Source organism: Eumetopias jubatus, unplaced genomic scaffold (assembly GCF_037043125.1).
Source record: "Eumetopias jubatus isolate StellerSeaLion01/CBP00866 unplaced genomic scaffold, mEumJub1_p1.0 scaffold_12, whole genome shotgun sequence".
NCBI lineage: Eukaryota > Metazoa > Chordata > Mammalia > Carnivora > Otariidae > Eumetopias > Eumetopias jubatus.
Window position 1 is genome coordinate 109,999,582 of NW_028274818.1, and position 23,905 is coordinate 110,023,486.

Below are 23,905 nucleotides of genomic sequence, written 5' to 3' on the forward strand. Positions count from 1 at the left end.
CTGACTGCACATCCTTGGGGTCTGAACCCAAATGCTGCTTCCCCCTATGCGTTATTGACAGATCCTGCCCCGGACCACCACAGTAGGGCCCGCATGCTCCCCTCCGCCTCCTGCTGTGGTCTGGTCAGTACTCAGGGCACGGATGCGCAAGTGAGCGAGTGAGTGTGTGAACAGATGTGTGCGTGGATGGACCAGTGAGTGAGTGAACCAGTGAGCCAGTGAGCGAACGAATGAATGCGTGAATGAATGAATGTGCTAACAGATGCGCGAGTGAGCGAATGTGTGTGAACAGATGTGTGCATGGATGGACCAGTGAGCAGATGAACAAGTGAGTGAACCAGTAAGCCAGTGAGCAAATGAATGGATGAACGGATGAGCGAGTGGCTGAACGAGTGAGTGAGTGAACCAGTGAGCGAGTGAGCCAGTGAATGCGCGAACTGCTGAATGCATGCACTGGTGAGTGAGCGCGCACGCACGGCCGCCTCTGGAGGGCGCTGCTGGGACGGGCCTAGTGGCCGCCACCCTCTGGCACATGGCCTGGCTGCCTGGGCCGAGAAGGGTCATGCGGGGGACGGCGGGGGGTGGAGATGGAGCCCAGGCATCAGGAGGCCCGCTGCAGACGCGGGTGATTTAGCGACATGATTACTTCCTAATGCAATGCCTCACAAAGCTTTTTATTAGATTTCCCCTTTTCCTTCCAAATGCTCTTTGGAAATAAACACCTGGGGCTGTTAGACTCTGTACCACTCAGTTTAATTAACTTTTAAATCACATAGTGTCACCCAGACCGCTCTCAAATGTCGGCTCCCGGCCGGGCTGGGGCGTCCCACCGAGCTGCCCCCACATCTGCCCCTGGGGGCCCCGGGGCCCAGGCTGTGGCCCTCAGCCCCTTCCCCACTAGAGGTTCCGGGCAGGGGGCACCCGGGGCTGTGGCCCCTCAGGGGTCTCAGTTGGCCCCAGTGGGCCCTCCCAGGCCAGCGGACATGGTGACAGTGGTGGACATGAAGTCTCACTGCAGGACTGGGGGTGCCCGCCCTCAGCCCGGAGGCTTTCTGGAGCACATCTGCCGGCCCCACCCTCCACTCGGGCACCTTGGGGCCCCTCCCTGATCCCCCCGCAGCACCCCCAAACAGCCCAGCTGCACCCACTTGACCTGTTCCTCTCTGTTGCCAGGAGGCACTCGGGCCTCGTCAGATGAGCGGGTTTCCTTGTTTCCTGGGGTGCGGACGGGCCAAGAGCACTGGGGATGTCTGTGCGTTGGGGGGGGGCGGTCATCCGGGCGCCTTTCTTCATGCAGGTCTTGCCCAGCTTCTAGGCCTGGCTCTGCTCGCTGGTCTCACTGCATTTGCTAATCTGTGACTTGCCAGGAAACCATTTCCTTCAAACTTTAAAATTAGTGATATTATCCTAGAGCACGTGGAACACATTCCCCTCACCCGAGTTATTTGGCGTGGTGGCGGCCGTGGTGGGGGAGGCCTGGCACTTAGCGGGTACCTCCACGTGCTGGACGTCTGACACCTGTGAGGTAGACACCACCCCTGCGCTCCCGCCCACAGGCTGCCCCCTGCTCTGTGCATTGGGCACCCGTGGAGGCCGTCCAGTGCTGGCCTGTCTCTGGCCCTGCCAGCCTGAGAAGCCTGGGATTCGGGGACAGTTTCCTGGAGCTGCCAGGGCCTGTCCTGGTCCTGGGTCCATAGATGTCCCAGAACCGGGTGCCCTGTGTTGACCAGGATGCTTGTGAGGGGTGGTCCTCCTCCAGTGCCGCTCGGCCCCCTAGCCCCGGCAGAGGTGGACAGCACGTGACCCCACCGCACTCAGGGCATCTGCCTTGGACTAGCCTACGCTCACCATTACCCGGGAGTGGAAGGTCGTGTCCCTCCACCTTTCAGTCAGGACACAGGCTCCAAAAGCTGCCTCCTCTGAGTGGCCTGAGGCCCAGGCTCTGTCTGCCCTGACGGCCCCCAGCCCCCAGCAGCAAGGACAGTAGCTTGGAAATCCGAGGAGTGGGTGCAGAGCCCGCTGCGGGCTCTCGTCTGGGAGCGGCTCTCCTGGGAGGGAGGCATCCGCCCAGCTGCTGCGTGGGCAGCATTCAGGTGAAGGCAGGCGGGCGTCTGAGAACTGGCACCTTGCCAGGTTGTTTGGGAAATTAGATCCCCTTAAGGTCGCACACTTTGCTGGAAAATTAACGAGTGTTTTCCAAATAAGAGCACGGCTGCTTCTGCCTGGAGGGTTGTTGCTTGTCTTGAAGGACCAGGCCTGCGTGAGCCCTTGTTTCATACGCTGTCACACTCTGCGTCCCCAGAGCATAGCCCCGGCGGCCAGCCTGGCACGGGCCCATGCTGCTCACACCACCAAAGCCCCCAAAGCCACGTCGCCCCAAGTCAGGGCCCATCCCGCTTTCCCCATCGGGACCTCTTGGGGCCCAGGCAGGAGGCAGGACCCCCACACCTGTGCTTTCTCTCCAAGGTTATACCTGTGTGGCGTCAGGCCCAGAGTGGCGGTCTTCTTGGGGTTGTGCAAACCCAGCACGGCCTTCACAGCCCTGCCCTGGTGGCCATCGGCTCTGTCCATGCAGCCGCGAGGGGCGAGGAGGCGTGTGGACCCCGGGAGGCCTGGCCCCGCCGCCGGCAGCCCTGAGGCCCCCGACCTCCCGCGGGGCTCTCCAGGTGACTCTGTACACCTGCATCACGACGAGAATCGGGAAGGGTGCAGACGATCCCTGCAGCGGAATAGAGGAGGAACCGCAGCCCTTCATCAGCCACACCCAGCGCCGGATCACACGGCGTCGACGCCACTGCGATGCGCACACCTACGCGGCACGCACACCATGCTGGGCACACGCTCGCACGCCTAAAAGGACAGAGGAACGTGGCATCGCCATTCCTGGGGTATCGTTCCCAGGGAGGGGGCAGTGGGTGACAGGCTGTTATCTTCATGTTTGCTTACGCGTGAGCAGCGGCTGTCCGGGGGGGGGCCTAGGCCGGTGCCCTGTGGGCGGCTTGGGCTCCCGCACGGGGACGCAGCACCCAGGATGTGCTGTGGACAGGAGTCACCGCAGGCCCTGGCCTTATCCTTGCTGGACCCAAATTAAGTGAAATCGTCCTCCTTCCCTGACCCGACCGTGTCCCAGGGTGGTCAAGGGCAGGCCAGGGTCTCAGGCCCGAACCCCTGCAGTTGCCCGCCACCCTGTGCCTTCCCCCTCCTCCTGGCAGCCTGCCTGTGAGAGAAGCCTCCATGAAAGCATAGCCGGGAACGGTAACCAGCCTCGGCCGCTGATGAGTGTGGGGTGGGCTGGGTTTCCAGGGTTTAGAGTAGCTGGAAACTCCCAGTTTTTATGTTGGATCCCCTCATTTTATTTTATTTTTTTAAGAATTTATTTATTTGTTTGACAGAGAGAGACACGGCGAGAGCAGGAGCACAAGCAGGGGGAGCGGGAGAGGGAGAAGCAGGCTCCCCGCGGAGCAGGGAGCCTGATGGGGACTCGATCCCAGGACCCTGGGACCATGACCTGAGCCGAAGGCAGACGCCCAACAACTGAGCCACCCAGGCGCCCTGGATCCCCTCATTTTAAAATACTGCCTCGCGTTTGTAAACGACAGTCTGGGTCAAACCCCATGGGACAAGGTCTTCCCCCTGGGAAGTCACGTAAAGCTGCTCCTTCTGGCCTGGGCAGAGGGGTCCTGGCCACGGCTCTGTGCACGGGGCTGCTGCAGGGCAGCACCCAGGACGCCTGTCCCACCCTCTGTCGGCTGCAGCACTGGGCTCCCTGGGCCTGCCTGAGCAGCCCCCTGTCCCCAACCGCTGGTTGTCCCGTTGATGCCGCGGCTCGGGCTGCGCCACCACATTTGGATGTGTCCTGAGAGAAATCTGGTGCTTGCTCAGTGGAAGAGCACAGACTCCAGTGGGGACAAATACAGGCTCTTCAAACACTCCAAGGAGAGGAGTGATTTCCCTTTCCCAGGACAGGCAGGAATGTTCGAGTCCTTTAGAAAGTCATTTCCGAAATTAAATCACAGGAAGATACCTGCTGGATGCGAGATTACTTGTATTCCATTCTTGGGACCGAGGAGCAAATGGCTGCAGAATATGTTTTGAAATTTCTTTTTCCAATGAATGTGGTCAGTGAAAATACAGACTTATCAGCAGGACATGAAATCTCCTATTGCAGGATGAAGAAAATCCCGTAATATAACTCAAGCCCCGTGAAGCGGGTCTGAAAGCAAATAGCAGCTTCTTGCAGGCTAAGGTGCTGATGAGCTGGAAAATGCACATCACACTTTTTGCACCCGCAAATTGCATCAGTCCGAGCATTTTTTGCAAAGAATGAAGGACTTCCTCCTTTTGGCTTTTATTGTCTGGGATCAGGGAGGCAGCGTGCATGCTGAGTCTTGGCCGCAGAGTGAGGGGCAGGTCTGCTCAGGTGTTGAATAATGCAGGTGCACACACAGCATCTTCTTCCCAGGGGCCGGACATGTGGTGAGGGAGCCCAGGACCCTTCGCTCTCAGTTGGCTCTTTGTCTGAGGGGCAGGGAGGGGAGAGACCTTGGTTCCAATGACCCCACCATCCGGGCAGCCACTTCCTGTCCTGCTTCCTCTTCTTGGGCTGGACGCTCTGTGGGCCCCATATCACCCCTCGGTTTGGGGACACCTTGGGTGCAAATGACTCTTGTTTGATGGGTGTCCTTGGGTCTTGGGTGTCCTCCACCCTGGTGGTGGGACACTGCCCCGTGACAGCAGCCTGCTCTCGCCCTGGCTCTGCTCCCTGGAGGGCGGATGGAGCCCCTGTGGGAAGGGGCAGAGGAGGGCCTGGAGATCTGCCGTCCCCCTCCCGTGGCTCAGCTGCCATTTAGCTCCTTCCACGGTTCGGGGTGGCGATGCCTTGGAGTAAGCATCCCCCAGAGTTCAGCCGCAGGGAGAAGCCCCTGCCTGCTGGCTCTGTGGTCAGGGGCCATCACCCAGCACCAGCCGCCATCTCCCCGGGCCCTATGGAGAAAGCCAGGGTGGGTGGCCCGTGGTGCCTTGTGCACCTGGCCCGGGGCATGCTGGTCAGCCTGCTCCTTTCCGCGAACCAGAGAGCAAGACAGGCCAGTGGGTTGAGTTTTCCTTTCCGTTGTTTTGAGTTGCTGACTTCTCAGCCACGGGCGGTGAAGGAGCCGGGAGGGCTGCCTAATTGGCCAAGGTCAGAGCCACGGTCTCCCCTGCATCAGTATTCTGGGCACAGCTGTGCTGGAGTGCGAGTCCCTGCCTCCCACAGGCTGGGAATAAGTAGTGGGCCTCCCAACCCCCCAGCTGGCACGCTGCCCCGCGGCCAGTGAGTCTGTCAGGAGGGGTTGTGGGAAGCAGGGGACCCTGTCCGAGCCCTCCCCAGCCCCTGCAGCCCACCTGCACAGCGCCCGTCCCGAGCCTGCAGCCCTGCGCGGTGCCTGCGCCCGGCACGAGCAAGGCCAGCCTTAAGCGTCACTGCGGTCCCCTCCCCTGTCCGGCCACACAGACTCCCGATGGAGGTGACAGTGACCGTTGGCTCTCTGCCCACTCGCAGCTCACTGGCCATGCATCTGGACAGCAGCGTGCAGGGTGGTTGTCCTGCCCGTTCATGGTGGAGACGCCACAGCCCAGGGAGGCAGGCCATTCTAGCCGAGCTCAGAGCCCCTCACCTCTGGTGCATGCGCGCCGCCCCCTGCCCAGAAGCCCCAAAAGGAAGATGGAGTCAGTCACGGGGACCCTCTGCACAGTGCCCAGCACAAGCTGAGGCACGTCAGGTCACCTGGGGGCAGCCCTGGGCTCCCGTGTCGCCCCAACCCCTCCCTCTGCCTCAGGGCAAAGAGAAATGCTGGCGGAGCTGTCGGCCCCCAGCCATCCTGCAGGCCCCACCGCTGCGCGGGCTCTGTATTCCCCGCCGCGGCCCCACCTGCCCCCCGCACAGCCGTGGCAGGCTCTTCCCGGGGTCTGCCTGTTGGGCGCCCACTGGATTCCTCCCATCATCTCTCCAGCCGGCGACTGGTCTCAGGCTCAGGCTCGCCCTGTCACGAGGTCATGCCGCAGGTCACGGAGGGACCTGCAGAAGTGTGCACAACCAGTACCTCCCAGAGTCTGTGAGAGCCCGGCCTGCGGCGTAGGCCCTGATACCTCTGGTGAGGCACAGGGACACCAGCCCAGGTGCGTCCAAAACCGCTAGCTCTTCTCCTTAGTTCCTTTTCGACCGTAGTGAAATTGCGCTGATTTGCATGAATGTTAAGTGGTTGCTTCTGCTCACGGATCTCTCAGAGCCTCTTTCCCGTCGGGTAGGTGTGTTTGCAGAAACCAGACTTCTGGAGCGACCCTCCACGGCGGCGGCGGGATGGCAGTGGCCTTAACAGGCAGAGTGGAGGGAGGTTCTCAGTCCCTGACACGCGGCCCCATCCTGGTCTGGGGGAGGCGGCCTCACAGCCTGCACGGTGCACCAGCGGGGTGGGGTCTCCTCGGGGACCAGGCCTGACCAGACCTGCCACTTTGGGAACGAGAATGGTGCCTGAATCGCCACCCCGTCTGTTTTTGACTCCTTCATAGGAGGGGAAAAACTCAGTAGGAACCATGCACTCTGGCAATGAGATGTTTTAATTGTATTTTAAAATAGGATTGCAATAAAGAACACTGAAGTGTGACTAACCAATGGTATTTAAGGAAGGCCCAGCACAATCAGCCGGGCAGGCCCATAAGGTCTGTCCACTCCTCGAGCCGCGGCCCTCCGAGCGCACCAGAGACCGCACCCACCCGGCCCGCTCGGGAGCCTTTCCCGGGTGCAGCCCGGCCATGCAGGGAGCAAGAGGAAGGTTGCTGCTCCGTTCAGTTGATTGATCGCCATCATAGAAGCTGTGGGTTCTCCGGGGAAGAGGGAGGAAGGGAGGGAGGCGCCCTGCCTGCCAGGAGGTCCCCGGGGGGCTCAGCGGACACTCCCAGAGCAGGAGGACCGTGTAGTCTTGAGCCCCCACCGCAGACGTGCTGGCGGGCTTGCTGGGGACCTCACCTCGGCTGAGAGTCCCAGGTGGGCTTTCTACTGAGCCACAGGCAGGGCGGAGGTGCACGCGGCCTCCCAATACCCCAGCAGCCCAACTTTCACCTCCCCTTGGCAGGAGGGAGGAGGGGGCACGTAGTAGGTGCTCGGCAAGTGTCTGAAGAGCGAGTGGCCACAGGGCCACGGGAAAGGAAAACCGAGGAGGTGGGCAGTGTATGTCCTCGGCGGGGCCAGGCTGTCCCAGGAGGCTCCGGGAGACCATCAGCTATGGAACACCCCTCCTGTGTGGGGTCTCAGGACTCATGCACTTCCGGGTCCTTTCCCATGGCCGGCAGTCTGAAACATGGCCCCTGAGCACCTTGCCAGGATTGCAGAGAGCTGGAGGCCTGGAGACAGATCGTCTGGGGAAGGGCTGGGTTTCCGCCAGGGCCACGGGCACTGCGGCCACGGGGAAGCCAGAGCAGGAGTCGGAAGGGCCGAGTGTGATGTGTGGAAATCTGTTGCCTCTTTCTCTCTTGCTTAATTACTGGCATGGCAGTTGCAGAGTTGAAATGCGGCTTAAAAAGCCTTTGTGAGTAATTAGTGTCAAAAACACAAGATCTACAAAGCCATAAACTCACAGCTTGGTGATATTACCAAGTACTAATTAAAAAAGAAAAAAGAAAATCTCCTTCATGATCAGATTTTTAGCCTTGCCAAAGATGAAAAATAAGGCAATTTGCAGATGATACCAACGCCAAAGGGGTGAGCAGGGTGGTCGGCACAGGGACGGGATCCAGCCTCGACTCGGGCAGACATGGGCCTGAGAGATGGGGTCTCGTCCCCCGGCAGAACCCCGCACACAAGCAGCGGTCCCTCGTTCCGGGGGGAGGGAGGCCCAAGTCACACCCTGACAGAATGTGTCCCGGCTTCGGGTCTCCCAGCCCCTCCGAACCTCCTGCCAGCCTCTCTGCTCTGGACCCCCTCGGAGGAGGAGTGCCTCGCCGGGTGGGGGAGCCGGGGACTGTGCGAGGCCTGCCCGGGACTGAGCCATCGTATTGGCTTCTCCCAACCCAGACAGAAAGCAGTTGGCCTGGAAGCTCCAGAGCAGAATGGACTCCGGTCATCAGGATGGAGACTGCTTTAATCTCCAGCTCTCACGGCCTCGGGAGGGCAAGGGCTGGGCAGGCTTCGCGAGGACCACAGGGCTGCTCGGGCTGCGCGGCACGAACAGCAGGTTCCTGTTCCCACGACTACCAGGCTGTGCACCGCTTCGTCCGTGGCTCCCCCATCAGGGCCCGCATCTGCCACATGCCAGCAGGGTGAGCCTCAGCGTGGCCGTGGAGGTGGAACTTTCTGGAAGTCCACAGCAGCCACAGGAAGAGTGCCCGGTGTGCAGCATCATGACTGCGCCGGTGCCCGTGGGCGCCCGGGCCACCAGTCACGCTCGCTGGCTGCCTGTGAAGTGCGGGCTTCCAGGAGCAGCCCGGCCGGTGCAGGTGAGAGGCTGCAGCTCAGGCCAGTGTTAATGTCCACGGTCCAGACTGTCCTGCAGACGCGCCAGGCTCCCCCAGCCAGTGGTCGTGTGGCCGATGCAGGACCTGGAGTCCGTGCCCAGCGGTGGTGGCAGAGAGAGGCAGCTAGGGCCCAGCAGGGGAGAAGTCCCCGTGCCCACGCAGGTTGCTCTGTCGATGGCACAGGACCAAGCGCCGAGGCCCCTTAGCACCCCAGGGCCCTCAGCTGCTGGCTTACTGAGATTGACGACTCCCCTGCTGCTGACAGAAACAGACACCGTACCCCCCGGCGTGAAGACCCCGTAGCAGTTTCTCCCAAATGTCACAGGCGTGCAGAGGAGGGCCAGACTCTCGGGTGGGCACATGGTCGTCCTGCTGGGAGGAGGGACGGTGCCTCCCACAGCAGGACCGTGCGCGCTGGCTGTGCTGGGAGGGCCAGACTGGCGTCTGTGTTCCGGGACCACCCTCCCTCCACTACTCTCTTCAGATCAGGTGGTGTCCCTCTCCAGCTTTGTTCTTCAGATTTGCTTGTTCTTTGCATTTCCATATTCATTTTAGGCTCCTCTGGTCAACGTGTATAATACAAGTCTGCTAGGGTTTTGGTTAGGGTTGCACTGACCTCCTAGGTCCATCGTAACAACACGGGGTCCAGGGAACAATTTCTCTCTGCACTGCCTTTTAGTTTTGTTATATTTATCCCTAAGTGTTTCATATTTTGATGCTATTGTAAAAGGTTTGTCGCTAGTATGTCAAAGCAGTTCATTTTTTGAGTTTTGACCTCTTATTTTGCAAGCTTATTAACCTCATGTATTGGTTCTAGTAGCTTTTTAATATATTTGATTGGATTTCCTACACAGACCATGATGTTGTCTGTGAGTAAAGACAGTTGCACTTCTACCTGTCCAAACTGGATGCTTTTGTTTCTTTTTCTCACTTTATTTCCCTGGCTAAAACCTCCAGAATGATGCTGAGCAAGAGTGGTGAGCGTGAGCATCCTTGTTTGCAACCAGAGGGCGAGCGTTGGATCTCAGGCCATTGAGTCTGGTGTGAGCCTTGGATTACCCCCAGGCACCATGTGTCACGCTGAGGAAGTTCCCTTCCGATCCTGGTGTGCTGAGAATTGTTTGGAGGAATGCATGGAGGCTTTGGTGCCTGCTTTTTCTTGCATCTGTTGAGATAATCGTTTGGCTTTTCTTCTTCACTTTGTTAATACATGGAATTACTGTGATTGATTTTCTAATGGAAAACCAGCCTTGCCTTTCTGGGATAGACCCCACTTGGTCATGATGTGTCATCCTCTGTGTCTGTTACTGGACACACAGTGCTTACTGTTTGTTTAGGATTTTTGTATCTGTATTCCTGAGGATTACTGGTCTGTAGTTTGGTGGTTTCCTTGGAAAGTCAACTGTCTGATTTTGGTATCGTGGCAATGTCGGGCGCACAGGGGCATTGGAAAGTGTCCATCCGCATCCGTTTTCTTAGAATTTATGTCAAATTGATATTTCTTCCTTGAGTGTTTCGTGGGATTCACCAGGGACGCCACCTAGCCTTGGAGAGTTCTTCGAGAGAAGGTTTTCCATGGTGGATGCAGGAGAGTTCAGGCTATCCATCTCCTTTGTGGTGAGCTTTGGTAGTCTGTGTCTTGCAGAGAATTGGTCCAGGTTAGCTAAGTCGTCAGACTTACCAGCATGCGGTTGCTTGTCATGTTCCCTGCTGTCTTTCCGACATCTGTGGGACCCAGGGCCGTCACTCCTGTGTTCCGTGACACCGTCAAGTGTCTTCTCCCTTTTATCCCTAATTAGCGTGGCCAGAGTGTGTCAGCTTCGTTAATCTTCTCATACCACTTTGGGCTGTATTTTTTTCTGTTGTTTTTCTGCTATTTCATTGATTGCTGCTTTGGTCTTTGTTTCCTGTCTTCTCATGTTGGGTCTAATTTGCCCTTTTTATTTTAGTTTCTTTCTTTCTTTTTTTTTTTTTTAAGATTTTATTTATTTATTTGACAGAGACACAGCGAGAGAGGGAACACAAGCAGGGGGAGTGGCAGAGGGAGAAGCCGGCTTCCCGCCCAGCAGGGAGCCCGATGCGGGGCTCGATCCCAGGACCCCGGGACCATGACCTGAGCTGAAAGGTGGAAGCTAAAGTCATTGATTTGAGTGCTTTCTTCTTTTCTCATGTAGACATTTAGTGCTAAAATTTCCCCCCAAGTTCTGCTTTGGTGATTCCACAAATTCTGGTATTTTGTTCTTATCTTCATTCAGTTCAAATTACTTAGTGGTTTCCCTTTTGGTTCCTTCTTTGACCCAGAGGTTTCTTAGAAGTAGGTTACTAAGTTCCCAAATATTGTGAAAATTTCCAGATACCCTTCTGTTATTAGTTTCTGACTTAATTTCATTGTGGTCAGAGAACATACTTTGCATGACATGAATCCCTTTAAAGTCACTGAAATTTGTTTTAAGGTCCAGAATGTTGTCTATCTAGGTAAAGGTACTTGAGAATAATGTGTATTCTGCCGGAGGGTGTGCCATAAACATCAGTTACATCGAGTTCTTTGATGATATTGTCAAATCTCTTATCTTCCATCTATCAAAATCTTGCCAGTTTTCTATGTTTTCTATCAATTAAAGAGTGACAGGTGTTTATCTCTGACTGTAATTCTGGATTTGTCTGTTCCTTTTTGTATTTCTGTCATTTCTTGCTCCGTGTATAAATTAGTCCCTTCGTCATTTCGAAATGACCTTTATGCCCCGTGATACTCTTAGCTCTGAAACCTGCCGTCGGATGTCCACACAGCCGCTCCGGAGTCTGGTTCATGTGCGTACAGCTGATCTTCTCCATCCTTTTACTTTTAAGCTACTCGTGCCTCACGTTTGCAGTGTGTTTCTTACACACCTTGCATCCGTGTCCAGTCTGCAGTCCCTGCCTTTCTGCCGGGCTCTTTGGTGCATTCACGTCTACAGCGATTCCTGCTCCGACTGGGTGTGGGCGTGTCAGCTCTGTTCTCTCTGTGCCTTGTCCTGTGTACCTCTCTCTGGCTTCCTCTGGATGAGCTGAACACTTTGTACAAATTGTTGTATCTCTTTCTCTGTCTGTAATTCTTTGTGGTGTTGTGCGGGTTGCTACAGGATTTGCCGTACACCCCGCGGGCCCAGCTCCCGCCTTCCTGCCGAGTCTGCCCCCTGAAACACACTCGGCACACGTCCAGTGAGCCTCCGGACACACCGTTAGGATTGCCGTGTGAGCGCGCAGTCGTGCTTCCGAGAGATTTAAGTGACGGCGCAGATCTTGTCATGTGTCATTCGCTGAAAGGACGAGGCCTGATCTCTTCTTTCCACGTGAGCCCATATTTTCAGCTTCCTCATCCTGAGGCCATTCTCACGTTCTGAACGACATACGGGTGGAATTCCACGTTCACTGGTTTTGGTTCTGTCGTTTTTCTGCACTTCTCAGTGCTGCTCCCCCACACGATGCCTCCGTGGGGCCCCCGTCCTTGCGCCTCTGTGGTCATGTGCCTGGTTTCCTTTGTTTTCAAGATGTTGATTTATCAGTTACGATGTGCTTTGGTGTCATTTCCTTCACTTCCTTCTGTGCTTGGGGTTCATCGGACTTCTCGGGTCTGCCATGTTATAGTTTTCATCACGTTTCAGGTGTTTGGGGCCGTTCTTTTTCAAGGATATTTTTTCTTTTCTCGTGTGTCAGCCATCTGTCACAGAACGAGCATGGTGGCGGGTGGCTCTCGAAGGTCCACACTGCAGCCACCTTGAGTCTCCTGGGGAGGGACCGGCTCAAGCTTGCTCACATGGGTGTGGGCAATGCTCAGTTCCTCACTGGCCCGTGGCCAGAGGCCGCCTTCCGTTCCCCATCACATGGACAGCTCGTGACGTGGCAGCTTGCTTTATCAGTCTGTCATAACGTGAGTTAACGTCCAAGGTGGGCGCACACGTGCCCTGTTACACTGAGGGGAGTCAGCTCAGAGAGGTGAGGTGAGGTGGCACGGTCACACAGCGAGTCGGAGGCACAACCACAGCTGGAGCTCCGGTGTCCAGCTGGGTCACTGCCGTCCCTGCTGCCAGCCAGTCTGCAGACAACCCGGTTGCCCCGTGAGCTCCACACACCGTCTCTCCGCATGGCCCAGCTTGTCTGGTTGGGAGAGATGAGGGGCTTCCTACAGGTTCTTGCGTGATCTGCGTCATTGCACGTGAGGGCCGCCGGGGCACACGCGGTCCAGCCCATCTGACCCAGGCTTTCCAGAACACCGGGCCTTCAGAGCCCTCCCGTGGCTCCTTACACTCGGCCCCCAGCCCCCACAGTTCTCCCCACCTTCTCCCATGACCGTGTCTGTGTTCCTGGGCTCCCTGCACATTCCCACCCCCCCGGGGGTCCTGTCTGTGTGCAGGACCGGGAAGGAGGCCTGGGCCAGGAGTGGAGAAGCCAGGGGGAGCCTGGCCCGGCTCCCACGACCTGTGACGGACGAGGCTGCTGGAAGGGACCCTGGGTCCTCGTGCCCGCGGGCGCCCTCCTGCCCCTCCCTTGCAGGCTGCAGGAACAGCTGCGTAAACTGGAGCACCGTGGGAAAGACGCGGCGCTGTATAAATAGAGTAATAATAATAACTGTGGGCTTGAGACGGATCTGCAACTGTGGGGGCGCCTGGCCTCGCCCTCCCTGCAAATCACGCTTGGGAGAGGTCGCCCCTCGCCGGGCGGTAATTCCAGCAACGCCGGTATAATTAGAACGTGCAGCATTGAGACGTTTTCTCGGCATAATTAAGCAAAAGGATAATTGGGCGAGCTGTTTCCCTGCGTGCTGGACATGCTCTTTGCCGGCACGTTCTTTGGAACTTCATGCTGGGACAGCCTCCTCAGCATTCTGTCCAGCTTGTCCTGACCCACTTGCCACCGTGTCTCTCTGCCTGTTGGCTCACGTGGCAGCGTCTGCCCAGGCCTGCCCACGTAGGCGGTCCCGAGGAGAACAGCCATGCACCGGAGCCGGGGGCCTGCAGGGCGTTCTGGGGGCCCCCTGGGCGGCAGCGGTGGGAAGGGCCTGCACACCCAGCCTGGCCTCCAGGGTGTGGGGGCAGTCGCAGTGGACAGGGAGGAAGACCACGCCCACGGGGTGGCCAGTGGCCTGGAGGGGCCGGGCGTCGGGGTCGGGGGCTGGGACAGTCTTATAGGCAGTAGGAGCAGCTGTGTGTAGGCGGAAAACTGTCGTAGTGGCCAGCATGGACGAGGCATCCCGCCTCCCCACGCAGAGCACAGGTGGGCCAGGCAGTGCGGCGACTGGTACCATGCCCCGCGGCCTCGCGGCCCAGGGCACCTCGGGGCAGGGAGCATCTGGCCTCCACGCGTGCCCACAGGCGGGGTGCTTGGACGGGGGGCAGCCAGGTGCCCCTCCAGGGCCGAGCTCACGCTCTCCCTACAGACCAGCAGGCGGTGACAGGCGCCGTGGCAGGTGTCCCCACCACAGCTGGGTCTCACACACGCCCCGGGCCCCAGCGGGCTGGTGAGCCCACACACGTGCACATGTCTGGCAGGGACGGTGTGTTGCTTATTCACCTGTTCTCAGAACTCCTCAGTTCCCATAGATGTAATTTAGACGGGACTTCTTCTGATTACAGATAAAATGTGCAGTCACAGAAAAATCTGGGAAGTGCAGAAAACCATAAGGGGCCACGTTTCATCTGCACTCTCTGAGCTAACCACGGTTACGTTTCATTGTTTATGTGCCCTTTCTCTGGGTGTGAGTGTAAACAAGGGTGAGCTTGATCCACCGCAGCGCACGCTCGCAGGGCTTTCTCCAGCACGGAAGTTCAAGGTGGTTTCCTGACAACGTGGTGAAGCCGCTCTCCCCAGATCACCCGTGAGCACATGACAGCTCTGGGGATGTGTCAGAGTCTCAGCTTGAGAAACCCAGATTCTCCTGTGGAGCGGGGAGCGCTTTGGTATTCTCACAGCCTGATCAGTGAGACTCTCCCCCAGCGGCTCTGAGAGCAGGTGTGTGCATGCAGCCCAGGTGCACGGGCCCGGTCCCCGGCGGGGGAGGCCCATCCTCTCACGGTGGAAGACCCGTCCCCGTGGACTGGGCTCCAGCGGGTCTCCACTGGGTGCGTCCCCTCGAGCCAGGAGCTCTCACACACCCTAGCTCTTTGTCTCCTCAGCCACGCCCGGCGTGCACGCAGGACCCGAGGTTTGCCAGAGCGCCCAGGGTCGCACGGCTTCCAGGTGTGAAGCCACGGTCAGAAGCTAGGTCTGACCAAGCGCAGGGCCCGGATGTTGGACCTCTGCCCCTGGGCCGGCACCCAGAGGAGGCTGCCCAGGTGGAGGGGTCAGCAGAGAGGTGTTGGGCAGGAAGCGTCTGAGTGTGGGGACGCTGTTTACCCACCAAGGCCCGGGGTGCACGTGAGTGGCGGCGGGCAGGGGTGCGGGCAGGAGCACAGAGCACTCTCGGTGCACGCTGGCCCATGGTGCCCGCCCTGCGTTGTCCCCGCATGGCCCCCCACCCCCACTGAAGTGGGCAGCACACAGCCGTTCCCAGGCTCCCGTGCCTCCCCACCCCCTCCCCACAGGACGGCCCCGGGGGCAGCGCCGAGGACAGGGCCGACGTGGGAACGGCCAGGTTTCATGGCAAGCAGGGCCACCTGGAGCTGTGTCCAGTGAGGTGCCTCCTGCCCACAGATCTGAACATGAGTCTTCATGCCGCTGACCACAGCCACCAATGAGCCTGCCTCCCCCGGGCCTCGCAGCCACGAGCTTCCACCTAGAGCCAGTGGGGGAGCAGAGAGCTGGCCTCCGGGCACCTGAGCGCACGTGGGCGAGGTGAGGCCGCAGGGCCGCGTGGGGCGGCTGTCCGTGCCTCACCCACCGCGCTCCCTCCGTGGGACGGCTCTGGGGTGGATTGGGGTTGTTTGTGCGGCTGTCTTTCGGGGAGCTCTGTGGTGTCACTGATGGGCCTGTGCCGCCCCCAGAACCAGGACCACGCCGTCCACTCTGCAAGCTGGCTGCCGGCGCCGCTCCCAGCCTGCTGAGGGTTTTCGCCGGGAGGGGCTTTCCTGGGGCCCCTCCCCGGCCTGTTGTCCTGGTGGCTCACCCTGGCTGGTTCTCCAGTGTCACGCCAGCCTTACGCAGAAATGAGGTGCCCTTGGTCTGGGTGTAGTAATCTGTTATACGTTGCCGGATTAGATTGGCTGAACTCTGTTGAGGGTTTTTGCACCTTCTGGACTTTGCATCTCTGCTGTGCGTGTTGGTATCGGGTGAAAATGCTTCTGCGCAGGGAAGTGTTCCCTCTGCTCTGTTTTCTGGAAGGGATTGTGTAAAACGGGTATTAATTCTCGTTTGAATATCTGATAACATTCTCCAGTGAAACATCTGGGGCTGGAGATTTGTTTCTGAGGAGCTTCTTAATTACGAATTTGGTCTCCCTAATGGCTATAGGACTGCTCAGGTTATATCTACTTCATCTTGACTGAGCTTTGCTGCTCCATGGTTTTCAAGGGATTGCTCTGTGCCCAGCTGTCAGATTTATGGGCATAAACTTTTTTTGTAGTGTTTTCTTATTATTTTTGTAACAGCTCCAGGATCTCATTTCTGATATTGGCAACTTTTGTTTTTCCTATCTCTGTCAGGTTTTTTGTTTGTTTGTTTGTTTGTTTTTTGCTGCTTTTCAAAGGACCAGACAGCCTCTCGTTTCAGTAATTCTCTCTCCTGTTTTCATTTCTGTTTATTCCCCCTGATCTGGACCCTTCCCTTGTTTCTCTGGTCTCTCAAGGTAGAGCCTCAATGCTTGGCAGGGCCACCCCTCCTCTCTAGCAGGGCACCCAGCGTTCCCTGTCCCCCGTGGCTCTGCCCGGTGCACCCCGCAAGTGCGTTTCATCACACTCGACCCACAGGTCATGGAAGTGTGCCGCATGACCTCTCGTGTCTCTCTGTGGTTCCTGAGTCACTGTGATGTGTGCCGCCGTCTGTTTTCAGACCCGAGATGCTCCAGGCCGTCTTGCGTTTCTCCAGGAGGTGATGGACCCTTGTCATGATGAGGCGCAATGCTACCGTCTGGCAGAAACGAGACTCAGCTCCCCGTGTCCGGAGACAGTAGCATTTCCGCTCCCTGTTTTATAATTCTGCTGCATTGTGCACGTCTCGTCTGTTCAGATCAGGACTTGAGGACCCACACTTTGCGGTGGGTTAATCTCTGGATTCCTCCTGTTTCTTCACTTAGAGGATTGTCTTCAGTGCTCTCACAAAAGGTGATCTTGCACTTGGTGGGCATCCCCTCATGCTTATGCTTGCAAGCCTCACCACCCCCTGCAGTTGGGGGGCTCGGGAGGGGACCGCCGATGGGGAGCTCTTGTCTCTGCTTTCGGGGGGCAGTTCCCTACTCAGGGCATCTCACGAGAGGAGTGTCACAAAGCACCTGCCGGCTGGGATGCCGCAGGCTTGAGGGGCGGCCAGATGCATTTAATAAGCCCCCTTGGAGCCAGGCATTGTGTAAGCACTGCACACTTCTCTTAACGCCGACCTGCAGCGGCAGAGCCCCCCTGCCCGCGATGCCCCCAGCGCCCCTGCACTGGCCCCTCTCCACGATGCACGCCGCGGCAGGCAGACCTACTCACTGAGGTCTGGGCCGAACCCTTCGAGGGAGGCCCGGCTCTGCCGTCAGAGGGAGAAGGAGGCCCCGAGGCGAGGCCTGGCTGAAGTCTGGGCCACCGGAGCGCCTGACGGCCAGCCGGTGGGCAGTGCAGGCCTCATTATGGCACCCACCAGCCACACCGCAGCCTGTCACTCCCGGACGCTGGGGCAGAGGAGGCAAAGACCAGCCATCAGCCCATAAGTATTTCCAGCCACAGCCACACACGTCTTACTGGGCAATTTGCTTCTTAAAAAATTGCTCTCTAATTTTAAGTGAACAGCCCCTAATTAGAGTGATTTACAAGGTACCTGGGGACCGGGTGGTATTTGAACACGGAGGAGCCTAGCAGAGATTGATCAGCACTGCGTAATTCAGGGGCACGTTCTGGCAGCCACACGATGTCTACACCGTCTCCGGGCGAGGACCCGGCCCCGGCCCCTCCGACGACGGTACCGGCAGGCGTGGCCAGTGGCGGCTGGCCGGTCGCAAACCCTCAGCTTTGCCTTGATGTGGGTTGAGGTGAGAACGTGGCCCTGGTCACGCCTCCTTCCAGCTCGCCCCCAGCCCGGTGTCGCCGTGTCCGTGGTGTCCTGGAGCCCCACGGGGCCCGGCACAGCACCGGTATCTCCCGAATGCTGGGCCTGTGGACCGAGCCATCCGGGATGGACCTCACACTGGCTCGTCTTCAGTTGTGCTGTTCCTCGAGACAGGGCTTCGGGGCTGGAGCCGCGAGGAACACGTGATGCGTGTAAACAAAGCACGATTGGGGGCCCCACAGCCCACGGGGATCTGGGGAGGCGCGCAGAGAACGCCGTTCTTATGCCCGAGCTGCCGGAAGACCCCCTCCCATCCCAGGTGGGCAGGGGTCCTGGCCAGGGCCCCAGTGCAGTGGGCAGGGGTCCCCGATTTAGGGGATGGCTCTCCCTCAGCTGCCGAGCCAGGAGCGCACGTGGCCTCCCTCACTGCCCCCCTGCCCTGCGTTGGCTTCTCCCCCGACAGCTGCAGAGAATCAGCCCCTCTGACATTTAGGGGAAGAAATTCAGAATTGAGCAGAAGGCAGAAATGAAAGGATTTTCTTGGTAAAAGGTCAGAGTGGTTTCTCTTACTTTTGTTTAAAAATGGTTTGTGTTGAACTATGACAGGGCTAAATGTAGGAGCGGACGAGGGAACAGGGTCGGCTGCTCGGGGAGGGGTGGGCGCCCTAGGGAGGCCGCAGGGGAGCGTCTGGGCTGCGAGCTGCTCGGGGTCATGGGGCGCGCCGTCGGAGGAGACACCAGGCACAGCCGGCTCCGGCTCTGGGGTCGCAGAGGGCGCCCGCCTGCCCTTCGGGGGCAGCCCCGGGCCTGGAACACAGGGGTCCACACCTGCCAGGCTGGGCCGGGCCTGAGGCCCGTGGTGTGCAGGGGTGAGCGGGCAGCCTGCTGCAGCTGCAGGAGGAGGGTGGCATCCGTGTATCTGCTGCGTCCCAAGCTAATGCTGGGGCTTCTCCGCGCCACGCAGCGGACCTGCACCCCCACTGCCCAGCCCCTGGCAGCCACTGACCCACCCTCCACCCCATGCCCTTGCCGTTCTGCTTGCTCTGGATCAGTGACCACATGCGAGCGCGATGGTCTGTGCTTAGCACGTGTTCGAGGCACATCTGTGGCAATGGAGGTCAGAGCCTCATTCTTTTGGTGGCCGAGTCCTATCCCGTTGGAGGCACCCCACATTTCATCACCTCTCCTCCGCTGACGGTGTTCCCACTTGGCTCTTAGAAATGGGAGCGCTCATGGCCGGGCATCTGTGTGGACCGAGGCACAAGTCCTCACTGTGCACCCAGGGCCGCACCTGCCAGGTTGTGTGTGTAACCGGGAGGAGCCGTCAGAACGTTCTGCCCGGTGGGGGCGCCACTTCCATCTCAGCAGCCGTGCACAGGCCCTGCCGCTCCGCGGCCTCGCCAGCACAGCTGCCCACCGTGGACCGTGGCCGTCCTCGTGGACCGTGGCCGCCCTCATGGCTGCAGTTTCGACTTGCCCTTCCCTGCATGCTGGTGATGCCACGCGGGGTTTCCCGTGCTCATCGGACACCTGCGCGTGTTCTCTGGACAAACACCCATTCGGATCATTTGCCTGCGTTGTAATTGGGGCGTTCGTCGCGCAGAGGCCGTGGACGTGGACCCCGTGAGCCGCGCGGGCTGAGAGCGAGTGTCCTGCAGGCGGGAGCAGCGAGCCACCGCCTACCACAGCCACACCAACAGCCGCGCGGGCCCCGGGCCAGCCCCGGACAGGAGCCGGCGGTCGTCAGCTCTCTGTGCGCCCTCCGAGAGTCTTTGTACAGCAGGTGCCCCTGGAGGCAGCACCAGGAAGCGGGCGGGTTGGGTCCCTGCGGAGAAGCCTTTCCTGGTGAGAGTTGTCCAGGAAGGGGGGTCCTCCGTCATCAGGAGTGGGGACTCTCCAGACTGGGGGGCAGCGTGGTCCCCAGCCCGCCCTTGAGCTGACCAGGTTGCACGTGCAGAGTGGGAGGGAAGTTGGTTTTGGGGGGGTACCCCGCCAGTGCCACCCACCTCGCTGAATGGCGTTCAAGGGCCACAGGCTTCTGTCTCGCAAACACCCCCATCTTCCCTGGCCCATGCCCCCAGCTCACCCGGCAGGCAAGAGCCCTGAATGCTCCCCCACCCCTGCTGGGGACGTTCCCAGGGGACAGCATGGGCCCCAGGCGTTCCTACTCACCTGGCTCAGCCCCCTGGCAGGTGAGGCCCACATCAGGGCGGGCAGGGTGCAGTCCGGGCTCAGGCAGCCTCCCCTTGCTTCTGGGAGTCTCCCGGGCACTGTGAGCCCCATGCCTAAGTGCTCAGGCACCCTCGGGCCTCGTCTGCGCCCCCAGCTCGGAACCCCTGGCTGTCCTCCACCCCCTCCCCGGGAGCACCTGGCCCTGTGGCCCAGGCCTGGCTCTGGCCAGACCTGCCTTGCGACCCACGGCAAGCCCCAGCTCTCGGGACCTTGGTCTCCCCACTTGCACATGAGGGGACAGCCAGCTGGTTTTGGGGAGCCCTGCCCTGGGTCCCACACAGTGCTTGGAGCTGAGGCATTTGGAGGTTCGTCTCCGTCACCGTGGGGTAGACTCGTCTTCCTCCACGGCCTCCCCGGGCCCTGAAGCCGGGACCACACCCCCGCTTTGTGCTCTCTGGGACTGCCCAGCCCCCCGGCACCCCACAGCCATTTCCTGCAGGCCAGCAGAACTCCAGATTCCTGCTCCCTCACTGCACAGACAGGGAAACTGAGGCCCAGAGGGGCATTTTCAGCAAGGCCTACTGAGCGGGGTTAGCTTCCCAGCTGTCAGTGGGAACCCCCTCCTTTCCATGGCCAACGGGGTGTGACGGGGAAGAAATGGGATGTGTATCAGCCCCGTGCCCCGCCTGGATGGCAGCCACCTCCGGGGCGGGAGATGTCGGAGCCCCCACCCCAGAGCGCCTCGCAGCCCTCTAGCGCTGTTGGGGAGCGTGCAGGCCTCCGTCCTCGTGGCAGCTGGGGTCTGAGGATGGGGAAGGCTGGACAGGCCAACCAGGAGGAGCTGTGTTTTAGATTCCAGAAACGTGGGTGAGACCCCCGCCCGCTGGGAAGGGGAGACGCCCGGCCTCGCTGGGCATGGGGGCAGTGCCGCGCCTGCCTGGCCCCCACCCGCACCGACCCTCCAGGGGCAACTTGGCTCAGCGCTCGTGGGACAGGGTCTCCGCGGCTCCCCCTGGGGGGAGGGGATGGGGCACCCCCAGGCCACCACCACGCTGACCGCTGTCCTCCCTGTCTCCTGCCCACCTCGCAGGCCACGGGACCCTCGGGTGCCAAGATGCAGCTGCTGGAGACGGCGTTCTCACACTCAGTGCGGGAGCTCATCGAGCTGCACCTGCTGCGCCAGGACAGCATCCCGGCCTTCCTCAGCGCCCTCACCCTTGACCTCTTCAGCCGCCAGACCGTGGCCTAGCCTGCAGCCGTGGGCCCCAGTGGCTGCCGCACCTGAGCTCCACGGTGCACGTGCGCAGCCGCCCCCACGCATCCGGCCTGGGCCGCACACTGCCCACCTGCCCGGGACCCCTGTGAGCGCACCCGGAGCCAGCGGGGACCGAGCTGCCCCAGGGGCCGAGCTGCCCGGGGTCCACCCCGCTCTGCAGTGCAGGGGCCCCGCCCTCCTCCTTCCCCAGGATGTGCAGTGCTGCTGCTCTGGCCCGAGGCCTGGGGGCGAGCCATCCCAGCCCACTTCTGGTCCCCGCCCCAGCGTGGGCCCCCACCCACGCACCGCTCAAACCCAGCCATGTCGGGGGGCTGCCAGCCAACGTCCCTGCTCCCCCTGAAATAAATTTTGCTTCTTGGCCACCCTGCTCGGCTCGCTGTGTGTGTCTGAGCTGACAGGCTTGCTCTGCCAACCCTCCATTTGGCCCCGGGACACCAGGGGACAGTGGGTGGTGGCCCAGGGGCCACCATCGCTAGCAAAGGAAAGGGAGGAGGGGCTCAGGTAGAGCAGAGAGGCGAAGGCCCCTCCCCAACTCCAGACTCGGGTCACCCGCCTGCCAAATGGGCCGGTCTGCGGCCTCGGATGCCGGCCAGGGAGGCGGCCCCGAGCACCCCCACATAAGTGCTGGTGGCAAGGACTGGCTGGGCCTGTCATGGGGGTGGGGGTCTCCCGAAACCCCAGGCCCTGTGGGAGAGACGAGCGGTTCCACAGACCCACCCTCCTTGGTTTGGTGCCCTCGGGACGAGCAGCGTGCCCACACCTGGGCGCCCAGGGCTGAGGTTCCTGCAGGCCAGGCTGGGGGCACGGGGACGGGGGCTGCCTGCATGGGAAGGGGCCCACATTGCACGTGCAGGAGGGACTTCAGCCTCTGTGCTCATAGCTCAGGGCCTGCTGACCGGGGGCCTATGAGCTTGGGGGGGCCTGGGGTGGTGGTCTGCCCCTCCTCCCCCAGCACGGGAGGTTGGGGGGACAGAAGACGGATTCCCTGGTGTGGGAGGCCGGAGCCCCACCTCATTGACATGCACAGCTCCGCACACCAGGCCTGTCACCAGTCATGGGGAAAATGGGTCCTGACATCAGCCGCCCCATGCGTCTGCCTCGGTGGCGCCGGCCCATGGCCGGGCAGCCTCACCATGGGCGCGGAGATCACGTCGTGCAGTGAGCCTGCTATCTGAGCCCGGCACAGGTGGGGGGAGCAGTTCAGCGAGCCGGCTCTGCCAACAGTGGGTCCCGAGGCTACTGGCGGTGGGGGGTGGGGCTGGACTAGGTCCACCTGCTCCCTAGAGCCCAGGGAGAGCGTGCCCTGCATGTCACCTCCAGGCACACACCCTGGGGGGGCTTCGGCTACACCCCCCGCACCCTGACCCCCAACCCCCACATCCCCGAGCCCCCATGCCCAGCAAAGCTCAATGAGGCTGGGCCCGTTCAGCTCTGGAGCTTGGACCGTGGACTTGTGCCCCAGACAGAGACACGGCCTGGCCAGGCCCCAGGGTCACCACCAAGGTCAGCTGCAGGGCCAACAGGCTCTCCTGCTAAGACCCCGAGTCCCCTGGCGCCTTTGATCTCAGTACGGCCGGGGTCGGGGGGACCTTTGCTGTTTCTACTCCGCAGATGAGAAAACAGGCCTGGTGCGGTCAAGTGGCTTCCAGGGCCGTGAGCCAGTCGGCACGGGGACTCTGGCCCAGTGCGGGGCGGGCTTTCTGCCCTCCACAGCCTGAGGTGAGCTCAGGGGTCCCAGCACCAGGTGCTGCGAGCCCCCAGCGTGCTCGCGTCCTGTCTCACGGACGGCACTCAAAACCCCACTCCCCATGTTGGGGCCAGGGGAGCCCCCAGAGGAGCTCCTCGCAGGGAAGATCCTGGGGGTGCAGGCTTCAGAATGGACTCATCCACTCAGACCATCGTGAGCAGACGTTGTGTGTCCGGCTCTGTTCTAGGCGCTGGGGACTCACCGGCCTGAGCCAAGTCCCGGATCTCTTGTCCTGCACCATCAGAAAGCCTTCAGGGAGGCGGGGGTGGGCTGGGGTTGAGACCCTTGTGCGCGTGCAGGTCTACCCACGCGGGCGCCATCCCAGCCTGCAGACAGCCACCGTCCAGGGCGGTGGGAGGGGGGCTGGTTCTTGCCGAGACGGCCTAGGAAGTGGGGGTCCAGCTGGGCCCCGGCAGCAGGTGGGACCTCGAGGGACGGGCCGGAAGGCCAGGGGAGTCCTGGCTGGTGGGCCACGACAGAAGCTCTTCACCTCTGCCCAGTGGGCGACGGAGGGAGCAGTGAGCACCAGGGCCCGGGGTCCCGGCGGGATGCCCCCCAAGGGGTACTGTTGGTTACAATGCCAACCTGGGCAAGAGAGGAATGTTCTGGAAGGATTTGGGTCAGGGCTGAGGAATTGGACTGCATCGTGCCACAGTTCCTCCTCCCACTGGTGGACACATGGCCCCGTGGCCACCACCTACCCACTGCCTGACACGCCGTGAGGCCCCCACCTGCAGGACTCCAATACCATCTCTGTCTGGGATTCCTGACCCGTCCCCGAGGCTTTTGTCACCTCTCCAGTTAGGGTGCCGGCTAGCTCTTGGATCGGTGGAGCCTGGGCCGCCCGCCCGCCTTCCCAGCTTCTGTAGGAGGGCGGGGTGGGGGCCAGGCAGCTAAAATCCAGCCAAGGCCCTCCCTCGGGTCCAGACGACCAGACGTGGGCCTCGTCCCTGCCACGGCCCCCAACTTCCTCCCTCCACAGAGAGAGGGTCTCCAAGGCCCCTTCCAGCTGCAGAGCCCACCGGGGCCCGGCCCACCCACCCAGCGCCGACACAGGGCCAGCCAGCGGTGGA

The 23,905-nt window shown here is 60.5% G+C and overlaps 1 protein-coding gene across 5 annotated transcripts in view; it reads left to right on the forward strand.

Moving 5' to 3' along the window:
* MAD1L1 (mitotic arrest deficient 1 like 1) overlaps positions 1–21,450 on the forward strand; it is a 318,559-nt gene extending 297,109 nt beyond the window's left edge. For all 5 annotated transcript variants that reach the window (XM_028091876.2, XM_088016764.1, XM_028091875.2 and 2 more), the window contains one exon: positions 20,900–21,450. In XM_028091876.2, coding sequence (XP_027947677.1) covers positions 20,900–21,058 — 159 coding nt within the window. In that variant the 3' untranslated portion in view covers positions 21,059–21,450. The remainder of the gene's footprint in view (positions 1–20,899) is intronic.
* The last annotated feature ends 2,455 nt before the right edge of the window (positions 21,451–23,905 follow it).